The following is a 13973-nucleotide window of genomic DNA, read 5'->3' as shown; positions in this document are numbered from 1 at the left end:
AATATTATTCCATCGCCTAATCGATATGGTAGAATCAAATAATACACTTGATGAACACAGTAGACTGGCAGAGATGGCGTAAAAGTCCCACCAGACATTAGGTTATATTTCTAGTTAAAGGACACACAATGTGTAATTTATTTTCTTTACTAAAATCTGGTCACATATAAGCGTGTGGAGAAGGACCAAAGCTCATACTGTAGTGTCCACTAAAATCTATCAAGCACAGTACAGTTATTGTTGACAAAAGTGATAATATTTTGCGGGTGGGATAATTGTTTTAGTATCCTAAAGTTGTTGGGCTGTCGACACTTAACTCGATAATTTTTAAGACAATTATTAAGACAGTTATTAAGACAGTTATTAAGACAGTTATTAAGACAGTTATTAAGACAGTTATTAAGCAATTATTAAGACAATTATTATGGCAATTATTATGGCAATTAATAAACAAAAAGTTATTAAAACAATTATTAAGACAACCATTAATACAATTAGTACGACAATTATTAAGATAATTATTAAGACAATTATTAACACAATTATTAAGACAATTATTAACACAATTATTAAGACAATTATTAACACAATTATTAAGACAATTATTAACACAATTATTATGACAGTTATTAAAACAATTCCCACATTGCTAGAAAACCTGTCCTAACTCTCACGCATGAGTGAAACATTTTTGAGAAAACCTAACGATGTGTAACACACCCATTTCATGCTGCGTCATATTGACATGACATTTTATACCAACTTCTTCGGCCCTCATTGAGATGCTTCTATCAATATTTGAGTAGATGGGGGTAAGTCGCGGTTCCCAAAACTTGAGGATTAAAGAACGAAATGAAATTTAAAAAAAATCATTTTCGTTTGTAAGGATTAAACATTTGTAGATGTTGAACTTAAAAATAAATCTATTTGATTTGTGTGTAGTTAACAAGCTGTACAGAGATCAGTGTAGTACTGTAAGCTCTATAGTACTTGTATGAAAAGTATAAACTTTACCGAATATCATAGTACAACTATTTAAAAATAAATGGAGAAAATTTCAGGTTAGCTGAGTTTGATATATGTATGTATGTAGATACGTGGTTTGAATTATTAAAAATATTAAACAGTAGCGAAAAGCAAATATGATTCCAGGTGTCAAATTAATCGTTTCAAATGTGGTCCAGTTATGCTAAAAGGTACGTTAGATTTAGGACCGTATTTTTGAGAACCTTTACCGATAAAGTGCCAATGTTTGATACACAGAACATACCAAACTAGAACACGCTGTACTTGAGAGTTTGAGCGAGGCTGATGTGTCTCCAATCTTGAATTCTCAAACCCTGGTTCAAATCTCGCAACACTTCAGCTTGTGAGTTAGGTGATCCACCACCTCGACCATGCGCTGTAGAGTGATCTTGTTGGCTCTGGCTGTGTGGGTGGGGCCGGGCAGCTGCTACCCTAACGGGCAGGGGGTCGACTCGTCCTGCGCGACCCTGGTGCCCGGGCATGGAGTGACGCCCCAAGCCTCGACGCCCCCCTACTACCTGACCATCACGCCTACCTCGTACACGCCCGACCAGCCGGTGACAGGTAAGTTTTTGCCTGATAAAATTTTATTACTCAACTTTCAATAACACAAAACGAAATTAATTTGAAATACCCACTTAAATGTGTTAACGTGGAAGATCGTGGTAATGTAGAAAAGCTCGAGATTAATATTCGTTTCTGAGTCCACCCAGCTCTAATGAGTACCTGACTAGGTTGGATAAGTTAAGGCTAGGATGATTGCTGATCCCTTCTTACATTTTGGTTAAATAAAAAGACAAACCTAATGCATGCACATTCGAAGCTTAAGTCTATTTGTAACATGTATTTATAATCACGAAGTTCGAATTTAGTAAAAACTATATTGTAAAAAGTAATTTGGGACGCCGTGGCCAAAGTGAAAGAGCGCTAGGATGCTAACCCGACGGTCCCGAGTTGGAAACCGGCTCCAAGTCAGTAGAACATCCTTGTGTCCACCCAGCTCTGATGGGTACCTAACTCATGTTAGGGAAAGTAAAGGCGGCTGGGAAAAATGCTGACCAAACCTTCCCTTTATATGCCGAGGTCAAGAAACATATGAACTCTACTTCATCTGCACAATGGACCGCTTGGTCTAATGAGGAATTTTTAATACTAAACATTTAAAAAGAATATGTTTTCAATCAATAATTTTGCTAATATTTTGAAATCAATCTTGTTTTTAAAATGTCTTTTTAATAAGTTTAACAATTTAGAGAAACCTTTAAGAAACATCGTCATGGTAGTTTATGTTATCTGTAGGATTTGATTTGATTGTATTGCAGTTGGTAATTTGAAGGTATTTCAGTTGGTAATTTGAATGTATTTCAGTTGGTAATTAGAATGTATTTCCGTTGGTAGTTTGACTGTATTTCAGTTGGTAATTTGAATGTATTTCCGTTGGTAATTTGAATGTATTTCAGTTTCATGTAAAATATTTTTTTACAGTTACGAATTGCTTAAAAACTGAGTCAACTAAAACATTAATTAATTAATCAAATTACTTCTCCTACATTAAGTAACCCTGGGCGGCAACCCCAACACGTTCAAAGGTTTTATGATCCAAGCACGGAGGGCTGACGGGTTGTCTAGTGAACTTCTGGGGTACTTTAGTACAGATATGGGCACAAGGCAAGCCTGTAATGGGGTGAGTCTATGGTGGGTGGGTGGGTGGGTGGGTGGTGGGTGGGTGGGTGGATGGGTGGGTGGATGGATGGGTGGGTGGGTGGGTGGGTGGGTGGATGGATGGGTGGGTGGGTGGGTGGGTGGATGGATGTGTGTCGTCTAGTGAACTTCTGGGGTACTTTAGTACAGATATGGACACTAGGCAAGCCTGTTATGGGGTGAGTCTATGGTGGGTGGGTGGGTGGGTGGGTGGGTGGGTGGGTGGGTGGATGGATGGGTGGGTGGGTGGATGGATGTGTGTCGTCTAGTGAACTTCTGGGGTACTTTAGTACAGATATGGACACTAGGCAAGCCTGCTATGGGGTGAGTCTATGGTGGGTGGGTGGGTGGGTGGGTGGTGGGTGGGTGGGTGGATGGGTGGGTGGATGGATGGGTGGGTGGGTGGGTGGGTGGGTGGATGGATGGGTGGGTGGGTGGATGTGTGTCGTCTAGTGAACTTCTGGGGTACTTTAGTACAGATATGGACACTAGGCAAGCCTGTTATGGGGTGAGTCTATGGTGGGTGGGTGGGTGGTTGGGTGGGTGGGTGGGTGGGTGGATGGATGGGTGGGTGGGTGCATGTGTGTCGTCTAGTGAACTTCTGGGGTACTTTAGTACAGATATGGACACTAGGCAAGCCTGTTATGGGGTGAGTCTATGGTGGGTGGGTGGGTGGGTGGGTGGATGGGTGGGTGGGTGTTGGGTGGGTGGATGGGTGGGTGGATGGGTGGGTGGATGGGTGTGTGGGTGGGTGAGTGGGTGGTTGAGTGAGTGGGTAAGTGGGTGGGTGAATGGGTGGATGGACGGATGGATGGATGGGTGGGAGGGTGGGTGGGTGGATAGGTAGGTGGATGGGTGGGTGGGTGGGTGGGTAGATATGAGTGGGTGGATTGATAGGTACATCGACGGCTGGATACATGAATAGGTCGATAGACGGACGGATGGACATATGTATGGACGTATGTACAGAAATACGGAACGACAGACAGACGTTCGGACTGACAAACTCTGCTATTTCGACAACTTAAATGTCAATATCCTCTCATCGCCAGCGAGCTCTGGTCCACAGTGACAACAGCAGCAAGGCAAACAAAACATTCAACTGGATCCCACCCAAATATTCTGTTGGCAACGTCGTGTTCCGGTAATTAGACTACACTCATAACTGAAACTAACACTATACCGATTCATCGACGGTATATATTGTAAATAAGAAAAACATTGAAGTCGAATCAAAAGTTTAACTGCAGATAAAAATAAAGCTACGGTAAAAATATTGATAAAAAGTGATTTACAATGTTTTGTGTCATTCATAAGTTAAGTGACGTCATTCAGTTTGTCTTGGTTTGTTTCCAGCGTGACCATTGTCCAGAATGTCAGAACTTTTTGGGCCGATTCCTCCTCCGTGGTTCTAGTGCCTGCTGGTCAGCCCACCTACCCGGTGACTCAAAGACTGACCTCTAACCCCACCACTGGTACGTAAACAGAATTCGAATAAATAATATCTAACTGCAGCTTCTTTTTAACGAAATCACAATTTATTAACGTAGTCTATATTTTTCTTTAACCTTGCCAACATCATTGTTTACGGTTAAATATAACTTAACAATAGCGGAAGTAACTTATAGGCCTATATATATACGTTTTTTTACCGAGTTAATAAAAAATATTCACATTTGGTTTAAAAATACTAGCTGGCAAGTACGAGTACGAGACATTAGTGACCTACTTACAATTCATATTACTATTACAAATTCGATTTTTTTTCCCACAGTATTTTATAAATTATTTTTTTATTAATATTGATCAATTTTTATTAAATTTTACAAAAAAAAATTATAAAAAACAAAGTCCTTTAAATGACTCACATTTATTAAACCCATCTTCTTCCTCCACTTTCACACAAGACTCCCCCGACCCTCTCCCCATCCACAAGAGTGACGTCATTTATAGACGGCCTGGGCATTGATTTATTTAAGTCATTTAGATAAGCCTAATAGCCTAATAGACAATCCATTTAAATCTGGCCACATACTGATTCCATTTGATTACGTTTTATCCCCGTCTCCCCCCAGCTACATGGCGGCCACCCACCACGCCCAGAAAGGTCACCCACCCCTATGTTTGCGTGGGTGGGGACTGTGACTGCGAGACCCTCGCGTGTGACGTCGGTGTGTCCTGGCACAAGACCGGATGTTTGCTAGCCGCCATCTTGGCCATCCTGAGTGTTGTTTACGTCTGGTGATGACCTCAGATATGCTGCTCGGGGGGGGGGGGGAGGTTTTTTTTTTTACCATTGTCCGATAATAGAATCTTCTAAAAAAACGGGTGTTAGGTTACTTGCAGTTAACTAAAATACACACATGGCTTGCTAATTTAAATGCTAACCCTATCCCTAATCCCTAACCCTATTCTTACCATACGCCTAACCCTTATTTCTAACAATAAAACTATTCAAGATTACAAAACTACTAACAACCTAACACGCCTATTTTAGGAAGTCTATTATCGGACATCGGTATTGTTAAACATCCGCTTCTCGCGTATGTAACTTTATTTACTAAGTGGGTTTTTGTTTTTGGGATAATTAAAATAAAATATTTAAGTCATCTCGCTGTTTTTCCATAGTTAACGACTCTAGGTTAACAGGGTAAAATTTAAACACACTAGCGAGGCTACTGGATTGTTAACATTTTAAACTAAAGAAAAAACATTGTATTTGATTTTAACGCTTTTAAATCTGTACATGTCCAGTTTTGTAGATCGTCTTGAAATAAACAAATTAACAATTCAATTTTGTCTATCTTTTCTTTTGTCAATACTAAATTAAAACAAACTTAATGTTTCGTTATTTCTAATTACGCGTGTAGCAAACATCAGATTCATTGATTTAAGGTTAGGTTAAAACAAATTTCCAGATTTAAAAATAAATTGAATTTATGTTTTGCAGATTTATTAATTAATTCTAATAGTCCAAATGGCTTAGCGGAAAACCAATCGCCCGACAGGCAATGTATTGATCTGTTTTTAGCAATTATCACAGGTCTACGCAATTTTCATCACCGTTGTCATCACCGTTGTCATCACCGTTGTCATCACGGTTGTTATCACGGCTGTTATCAGGGTTGTCATCAAGGTTGTCATCAGGGTTGTCATTATGGTTGTCATCACGGCCAGAGTTTCTTCCAGGCATCCCTTCCGAAAAAATTCTACCCACCTCCCCGAACGAAATGAAATTTATATAGAAAATATATACTTTTAACAGTGTCCGCCCCCCCCCCCCCCGAAGAAAGTCTAACGCCCCCCCCCCCCCCCCGAAAATTTCAAGTGCCCCCCCCCCCCCCCGGAAAAAAACGTCTGGAAGAAACACTGATCACGACTGTCATCACGGCTGTCATCACGGCTGTCATCACGACTGTCATCACGGCTGTCATCACGGCTGTCATCACGGCTGTCATCACGGCTGTCGTCACGGCTGTCATCACGGCTGTCATCACGGTTCACGTGCAGCTCATTCACTAATGAGACGTCGGTTGCCATGGCGACAGATATACTTGACGAGCCACGTTCATCGCTCCCTGTTGTTTATATCACAGCTAACCTGGACGGGGGTAGCATCAGTCACGTGATTCCTCGTGATAGTGTGATACAAAACACTTTATATGAGGGTTTTTTTCTCTTTAACGGGACGGAGTGGTCGGATGATAGAGCGTACCACCGCCAACACGATAGTCTCGAGTTCAAATCCCGAGCTTAAATCAATAGTACTTCCCCGAGTTTACTCATGTATGTTGAGTACCTGCCATTTCTTAGGGAGAGTCAAGGCAGCTGCGTATAGTGCTGGTTACATTATTCTTTTAAATGCACAAAATTAAGTGAAATCTACTTCATCTGCCCAATTAATCGTAACATTTGAAATGGTAGCATTTTTACTTTCTTGAAAATCCTATTGAATTATACATTTTTTCAATGTTTAAAAAATGATAGAACATAAAACCAATGACACGGATGTTTAAACATAGCCACGGACCCAGGTATATTTTGTTCTGGAATGTTCTGCGTGTTGTTACCACCTGTGGTTCTGATAGTTGTGGTTAGAGGTATTATCTGTTGAGACTTGTCTATACATATTGTGTATATGTTAAATGGCTTGGTTCTATAAACACCATACCAACGTATCCAGACTAACCACCGTGATAACTTATCCACACCATCACAACTTATCCATGCCATCACAACTTATCCACACCATCACAACTTATCCACACCATCACAACTTATCCATGCCATCACAACTTATCCACACCATCACAACTTATCCACACCATCACAACTTATCCACACCATCACAACTTATCCGCACCATCACAACTTATCCACAACATCACAACTTATCCACACCATCACAACTTATCCACACCATCACAACTTATCCACACCATCACAACTTATCCACACCATCACAACTTATCCACACAAACCCTCTTTAGAACTAAACCATCTTTGTCCAGCCATCTGTTTTATAATGTCCTCAAAAAACTTATGCATATGCTCACATATACACATACACACTCACATATACACGCACACCTTCACATACACACACACTCACATATACACACACACACTCACATATACACGCACACGATCACATATACAGCACATGTCAATCTTCCCACTAGCATACAGTCTCATACATATGCCTATACACCCCCACCCCCATACAAACATACACACTTAAATCATACGATTACAACAATGTAGCCAAAAAATGCACCAAACAGCTATTCAACACAATCCCACTGCCTAATACACACGAGGTGAAGACCAATGCATTGGATGCTGAAGATTCAGACAAGTTTCGACACATATTTCACTCTCTGTCTGCTCGGATCAGCGATTTTTATACGTTGTACAATCATATCCGGTTATAGCTTTTGTCTGCATCTTCCTGGTCTATGGTCTCCTGGTGTTCTCCAAGTTTGTCAGACCAGACATTAAAACTAGAGGCGTGTATTCATATTCAGACCATACATAGAACTAGAGCCTTAGCTAGAAGTTTGTGTTCATATTGAGACCAGACATTAGAACTAGAGACTTAGCTAGAGGTTTGTGTTCATATTGAGACCAGACATTAGAACTAGAGACTTAGCTAGAGGTTTGTGTTCATATTGAGACCAGACATTAGAACTAGAGACTTAGCTAGAGGTTTGTGTTCATATTGAGACCAGCCATAGAACTAGAGGCTTAGCTAGTAGTTTGTGTTCATATTGAGACCAGCCATAGAACTAGAGGCTTAGCTAGTAGTTTGTGTTCATATTGAGACCAGCCATAGAACTAGAGGCTTAGCTAGTAGTTTGTGTTCATATTGAGACCAGCCATAGAACTGAAGGTTTAGAATGTGGTGTCAGAAACTCGCCCTGTTGTTGGCCGTCTGGTTGAGGGCTATCCTGTGCTACCCTAACGGAAAAGGCGTGGACCCAGCCTGTTCAGACCTTACACCGTTACATGGGGTATCACCACAAACCACTACACCGCCCTACAAGATCTCCTTCACACCTACGGCATACACCTCTGGCAAGACGGTGTCAGGTGAGTTTTGTTTTCCTTATTAAATAACATGGCTAAAGTTTCTAGAAAACTAATGCATGTCATTCGCTTTATAAAATCGGTGCTTGTATTACACTATTATGCCTAAATTATGACCAAATGTGCGCCTTAGTCGGACATAAAATAAGTGTGCTGTTTGTGCACGCTGATCTGTTAAAACTAAAGTTACATAGTAATGTTGCATTACAACGATAAGAAAAAAATATCACACTTTTTGCGTGTATATAAAATCAGTGTTTCTTTTAGACTTTTTTCTCAGGGATGAGGAGACTTGATATTTTCGGGAGGGCGGAATACATTTTCCTGGAGAGGGGGGGGGGGATGAGGCAGACATTGGAAAAAGTATATATTCATATATAAATTCCATTTCGTCCCCCGGGGGGGGGGGGGGGAGGAGGCGATAGCCTTTCTTCCCCCCCCCCCCCCCGCGACGAGATGCCTGGAAGAAACTCTGTATAAAATGATTTTTTAAACCCCTACTCCTCATTTAAACTAAACTAGTAGCTTTGATCTGGAGTTGAAATTATTGTGTTATTCGATGGGTACCTTGTATGTCAGTATAGTCAAATGACACTGACCAAACAATTCCTTGTTAATTTCTTTTTATGAGGTCAAAGTGAATCAGACAAACTCTACTTCATTTGATCTATTGGCAATTTGATTGAGTTCTATACTTTTTAGTGTTTTGGTCAACTTTTCCAAACATCCTTACTCTAAACACATTCAACGCAATAAGCTTGATTTGTGATGTTTTTACTCCATCAGCTCAGAGGCGTAGCGAGGGGGGGGGTACATGTGTCCCCGGGCGCCAACCCTAGGCGGCGCCAAAATGGGTTGGGAAAAAAATTAAAAGCTAAATTTAGCTGCAGTTTTGCATTATAAATATAAACAAGTTAATAAAAAGTCTAGTGACAATTTAAGCGCAATTTCCTTATGTTATCCATAACAATTTTAAATCGAGATAAATCATATATTCAGCAAATAAATAATGCAACACAAGTAGTTTCAATAATTCAAAACAAAATAGAAAAAATCCTTTCGAACCTCCGCTCATTCGCTATGGTAAAATCCTTTTCGAACCTCAGCGCTTTGCGCTAAATCATCCTAGACCTACACGATGCTCAGTTTAAAAATTCTTAATTAATTTTTTGTGGCCGAACAAAAGGATATTTTTGAAAACTTTCTTCGGCAATATTGTTCTAAATTATGACAGGAATCGATTGGTAAATGGTTCAAGTCGCTAAGTGGTCTGGTTGCCGAGATATGGGCCAAAAACTGCATTTTTTCGAGGTTTTTTGGCTTTTCCGGGAAATCCAGGAAGGAATTCCGGGCATTGTTTTGGCCCCCAATCATCCTCGGAACTTGCTTAACATATTTGCTTTGGAACTAGTCCTCGATATTGCTTCGTTGAGGAGTAGATACGACTTAAAGACGACTTAAAGCTGCGGACACACATCCATCCATTCCCAGAAATAACGAGTTAATAATCGCAATTCTCCAGAATGGAAATTGCGCTAAAAATATGTGGTGGGGGGGGGGGGGGGGGCGCCAGATTGAAAGTCTGTCCCTGGGCGCCGGAAAGGGTCGCTACGCCTCTGCATCAGCTAGTTGGCTATCATTCAACTCTCTATGCTGGTTAGAGTCACGAAATAAACTCCCAGAGCTTAACCAAAGTTACACAGCTCACAGTGCTGGTTAGTCATGACACAGCTTGATATTTTGTTGACATTTGAAACTTTCTACCAGTAACAATCAGCGGTAACCCTGACACGTTTAAAGGCTTCATGATCCAGGCGCGTCTGGCCAATGGGTCGTCCTCAGATCTCCAGGGGTTTTTCACAGCTGTGGGAAATACAAGGCAAGCCTGTAATAACGATGTGCGTATAAGCCTATATATATATATATACATATATATATATATATATATATATTTATATATATATATATATATATATATATATATATATATATATATATATATATATATATATATATATATATATATATTCCTCATTAAATTTACCCACAATATGCTAAGTGTACAGCTATCAACATTTTATTTTAAAATTAGTTACAGTTTAGTTTTATAGGACATCCCAGTAGCTAATCATATTTTTAGGCCAGAATTTTACCAATACTTGTTAAAGAATCTTCTGTCTTAACGTACAAACTGTGTAAAACCCCATCAAGCTTTTAGCCCTCCTCCATACAAATAAAAACCTAGTACCCCAAACGTTGTTGTAGCCTGGACTGTCACTAAGGGGTCATCCATTTATGACGTCAACATTTTTTTTTATTTTGGACCCCCCCCCCCCAATACGCGTCCGCAAAAGTCAACTTTTTCGGACCCCCCCCCCCACTGTGTGGACGTCATAAATGGATGACCCCCTAATGTGTTGATATCTGTAATACCACAGAAAGCTTTGGTCCACACAGATAACAGCAGCAAGTCTTCATTAACATTCGACTGGCTGCCACCAGCTGTTTCTGTTGGTGATGTTGTGTTCAGGTAAGTGGTCTCTTTTTTTTCTCTCGTTACGTAGACACGAACGGGAAAAGACGATGATATAATGATATACTGCATAAATTTAGCTACTTTTTTGTACTGATATTCTCGTTAAAGTTCTTTTAAAAAAACACTTTTCAGAGTTACTTTCGTGCAAACTGAGGTAATGTTTTGGTCGAACGTCACATCAAGTGTGTTGGTGTCTACTGACCCGAAAACCCGACCAGGTAAGTAGCGTGATGCGTGGCTTCCGCGGTAGCCTATGTTGCCATGGTAATGATGGCGGTAACCTTTCTGCTAAATTTCTGGGTTGTGATTGGCCTCAGGTATATAAGGCCCTATAAGTTCAGGCTCTAATACATCATGTTGCCATGGTAATGATGGCGGTAACCTTTCACCTTACATTTCTGGGTTCTGGTTGACCTCAGGTTTTAAGGCCTTAAGTTTAGGCTCTAATACATCATGTTGCCATGGTAATGATGGCGGTAACCTTTCACCTACATTTCTGGGTTCTGGTTGACCTCATGTGTTTAAGGCCTTAAGTTTAGGCTTTAATACATCACATCTTGTCTACGTTTGGAGTCGGACGGGTACTCATCTTACCGATAAAAGTTGTAAAAACTAAACCGCGATTTTTCTTTTTTAAAATTTCGTTTGTATGCTTACCAGGAATATTGCGCTCAAATACAAGGTAAGAGTATATATAATTAATTAATTACTTTAAAATTTAAGTCAGTTAAAAATAAATAATTTTGTAAATCTTAAGATCAGATAAAAATCAACAAACAATTCAAAGGTGTGACTTACCTTTTCGCTGAAGAGCTTTTATTTTCCAGCCAAATAACTTCTTAATTATTAAATAATTATTAAAACTTATTGGAATTCAATTTAAAATTTTTATTCAATTTATTCAATACAACAGTAGGCACAGAGGCATTTTTTCACTTAGGCCGTTTTTTTAAAAAAACGAAACAAAAACAAAATAACAGCATTTTAATAAAAAGTATGTAGTAGTGTTCTTCAGCGTTGGTAATAAATTATTGTTAAATTATTTAACTAACCCTGCTAAATATACTTAATTCTTTTGCTTGATGAGGTCTAAACTTTGTTGTTTTTTCATTTTACACGTCTCCATTTCAGTGTTCTATATTAATTTTGCGAAAGCGAAACTTGATTTATATTTCAGGTGAGTGGTTGGAAATAATAAGATGTGAGTACAAAGAGCGATAGGTTCATAAACAATAATGACTTACGTTTAGAGTGGTGATCTGAAAAATATATTGATCATAGAACTGCGTAATGGGTTTTAGGTGGGGGAGACTTAAAAGTAAATCATACAAATCAAAGGGACTTAGAAAAATCAACGCAATAGAGAAAAGAAATCACGAACATTATTTATTTTCGAAATTGGAAAATGGATACATTTCATGCAAAATATCATTTAAAATATTTACATGTCTTACGTAGAGTTTTTATTCGCGAGCTTTTATGTGTGTGAACAAGTAGATATGAAACTAATCCCCTAACACGTGAAATGTTAATTCTCCGTAACTACACCCATGCATTAAATCCTTATAACAAAACTAACCACCCGACTCGATCCAGTTGGTTTATAAAAGAGGGTGATTTCCCCTGACTTGTTTGATTGTGATGCCTTCTTACACCTACACCCCAACCGACACCCAAACCGACACCCCCACCCCATTACAAGGATATCCTCCTTTCTTACAACCACAATAACCAGTCCTATCTTCAGGCTATTGTTGTCATGGTAACGTTAAAAAAATAAATCCATGTTAAAATAATTAACTAATATGTTATTTAAAATCCAATATTTAAAATTAGACCTTTACATTATTTATTAATATTATTATTTAAAAAAAAACCCATTTTACAATTATGCTAAAGTTAAAAAAAAATTTGTAATAACTGTGCAAGATAAGCACTGATACAGGTCAAAGCAATTTTTATCACGGTTCATATGCAACTCCAAGACCAATGTGATTTTTGTTGTCATGGCAACGAATGCACCAGAAGGCCAAGTTTATCTTTTAATACGATGGTGAGCCTGGACACCTTCGGTCACGTGATTTCTCGTCGCAGCCAGACTCGAGGATCTAAGAAAAGTGTTCGGGGTCATGTGTGATAAATAGGAGGGGGAGGGGGTCAGATACTAAGTCTAGGGGTCATGTGTGATAAATAGGAGGGGGAGGGGGTCAGATACTAAGTCTAGGGGTCATGTGTGATAAATAGGAGGGGGAGGGGGTCAGATACTAAGTCTAGGCGTCATGTGTGATAAATAGGAGGGGGAGGGGGTCAGATACAAAGTCTAGGCGTCATGTGTGATAAATAGGGGGTGGGGGTCAGATACAAAGTCTAGGGGTCATGTGTGATAAATAGGGGGTGGGGGTCAGATACAAAGTCTAGGGGTCATGTGTGATAAATAGGGGGTGGGGGTCAGATACAAAGTCTAGGGGTCATGTGTGATAAATAGGGGGTGGGGGTGTCAGATACAAAGTCTAGGGGTCATGTGTGATAAATAGGAGGGGGGTGGGGGTCAGATACAAAGTCTAGGGGTCATGTGTGATAAATAGGTGGGTGGGGGTCAGATACAAAGTCCAGGGGACATGTGTGATAGCTACAAAGTTCAATAGTACAAAACCTATTTAATTTTAATTATGAATTTTTAAAACTTTTAAAAACTTCCATCGGGAATACACTAATGGAACGGATGTTTATATATAACTACTGACCAAGATTAATTTCGTTGAGCATTGTAATTCATGTTGCTAGATGTAGCTACAACCATCTGTGGTTATGATAGAGGTTGTAGACTGGTCTTCACATTATGTGTTAGTCAAATGTAATGAGTCCATGAAACTCACTACCATATCTAATTATAAACGCAAACAGGTTAGGTACGTAACCAGACGAGTTCACAGAACTGTATTAAAAAACAAAAACATAAACATACTTTCCCATACATACATGCAGATACACACACAGAAAAGTACACATACTCATATACTTCACGCACACAGCTATACATACACTAACACATCCAAACTTACACGCATGTACCAATAATTTCACGAACATTCCTTACACACATTTATTATTAATACACTCC

The 13973-nt window shown here is 39.4% G+C and overlaps 1 protein-coding gene across 1 annotated transcript; it reads left to right on the top strand.

The window, feature by feature from the left end:
• The first annotated feature begins 1282 nt into the window (after positions 1-1282).
• Positions 1283-5489, top strand: LOC131951110 (putative defense protein). Its single transcript, XM_059313396.1, has 5 exons — positions 1283-1590; positions 2583-2710; positions 3780-3871; positions 4084-4202; positions 4803-5489. Exons 1-5 carry the CDS (start codon positions 1398-1400, stop codon positions 4970-4972), a joined length of 702 nt encoding a protein of 233 aa, XP_059169379.1. The 5' UTR covers positions 1283-1397; the 3' UTR covers positions 4973-5489.
• The last annotated feature ends 8484 nt before the right edge of the window (positions 5490-13973 follow it).

This window comes from Physella acuta, unplaced genomic scaffold (genome assembly GCF_028476545.2).
Source record: "Physella acuta isolate Inbredline_101_S28 unplaced genomic scaffold, ASM2847654v3 ptg000799l, whole genome shotgun sequence".
Classification (NCBI taxonomy): Eukaryota; Metazoa; Mollusca; class Gastropoda; family Physidae; genus Physella; species Physella acuta.
Note: the sequence above shows the minus strand (reverse complement) of the source record. Positions and strands in the feature narration are given on the sequence as shown.

Coding starts and splice junctions, on each gene's coding strand:
- LOC131951110 (XM_059313396.1), top strand. CDS start 1,398: ATGCGCTGTAGAGTGATCTTGTTGGCTCTGGCTGTGTGGGTGGGGCCG. Junction 2,711..3,779: donor CAAGGCAAGCCTGTAATGGG/GTGAGTCTATGG, acceptor TCTCATCGCCAG/CGAGCTCTGGTCCACAGTGA. Junction 3,872..4,083: donor GTTGGCAACGTCGTGTTCCG/GTAATTAGACTA, acceptor GTTTGTTTCCAG/CGTGACCATTGTCCAGAATG.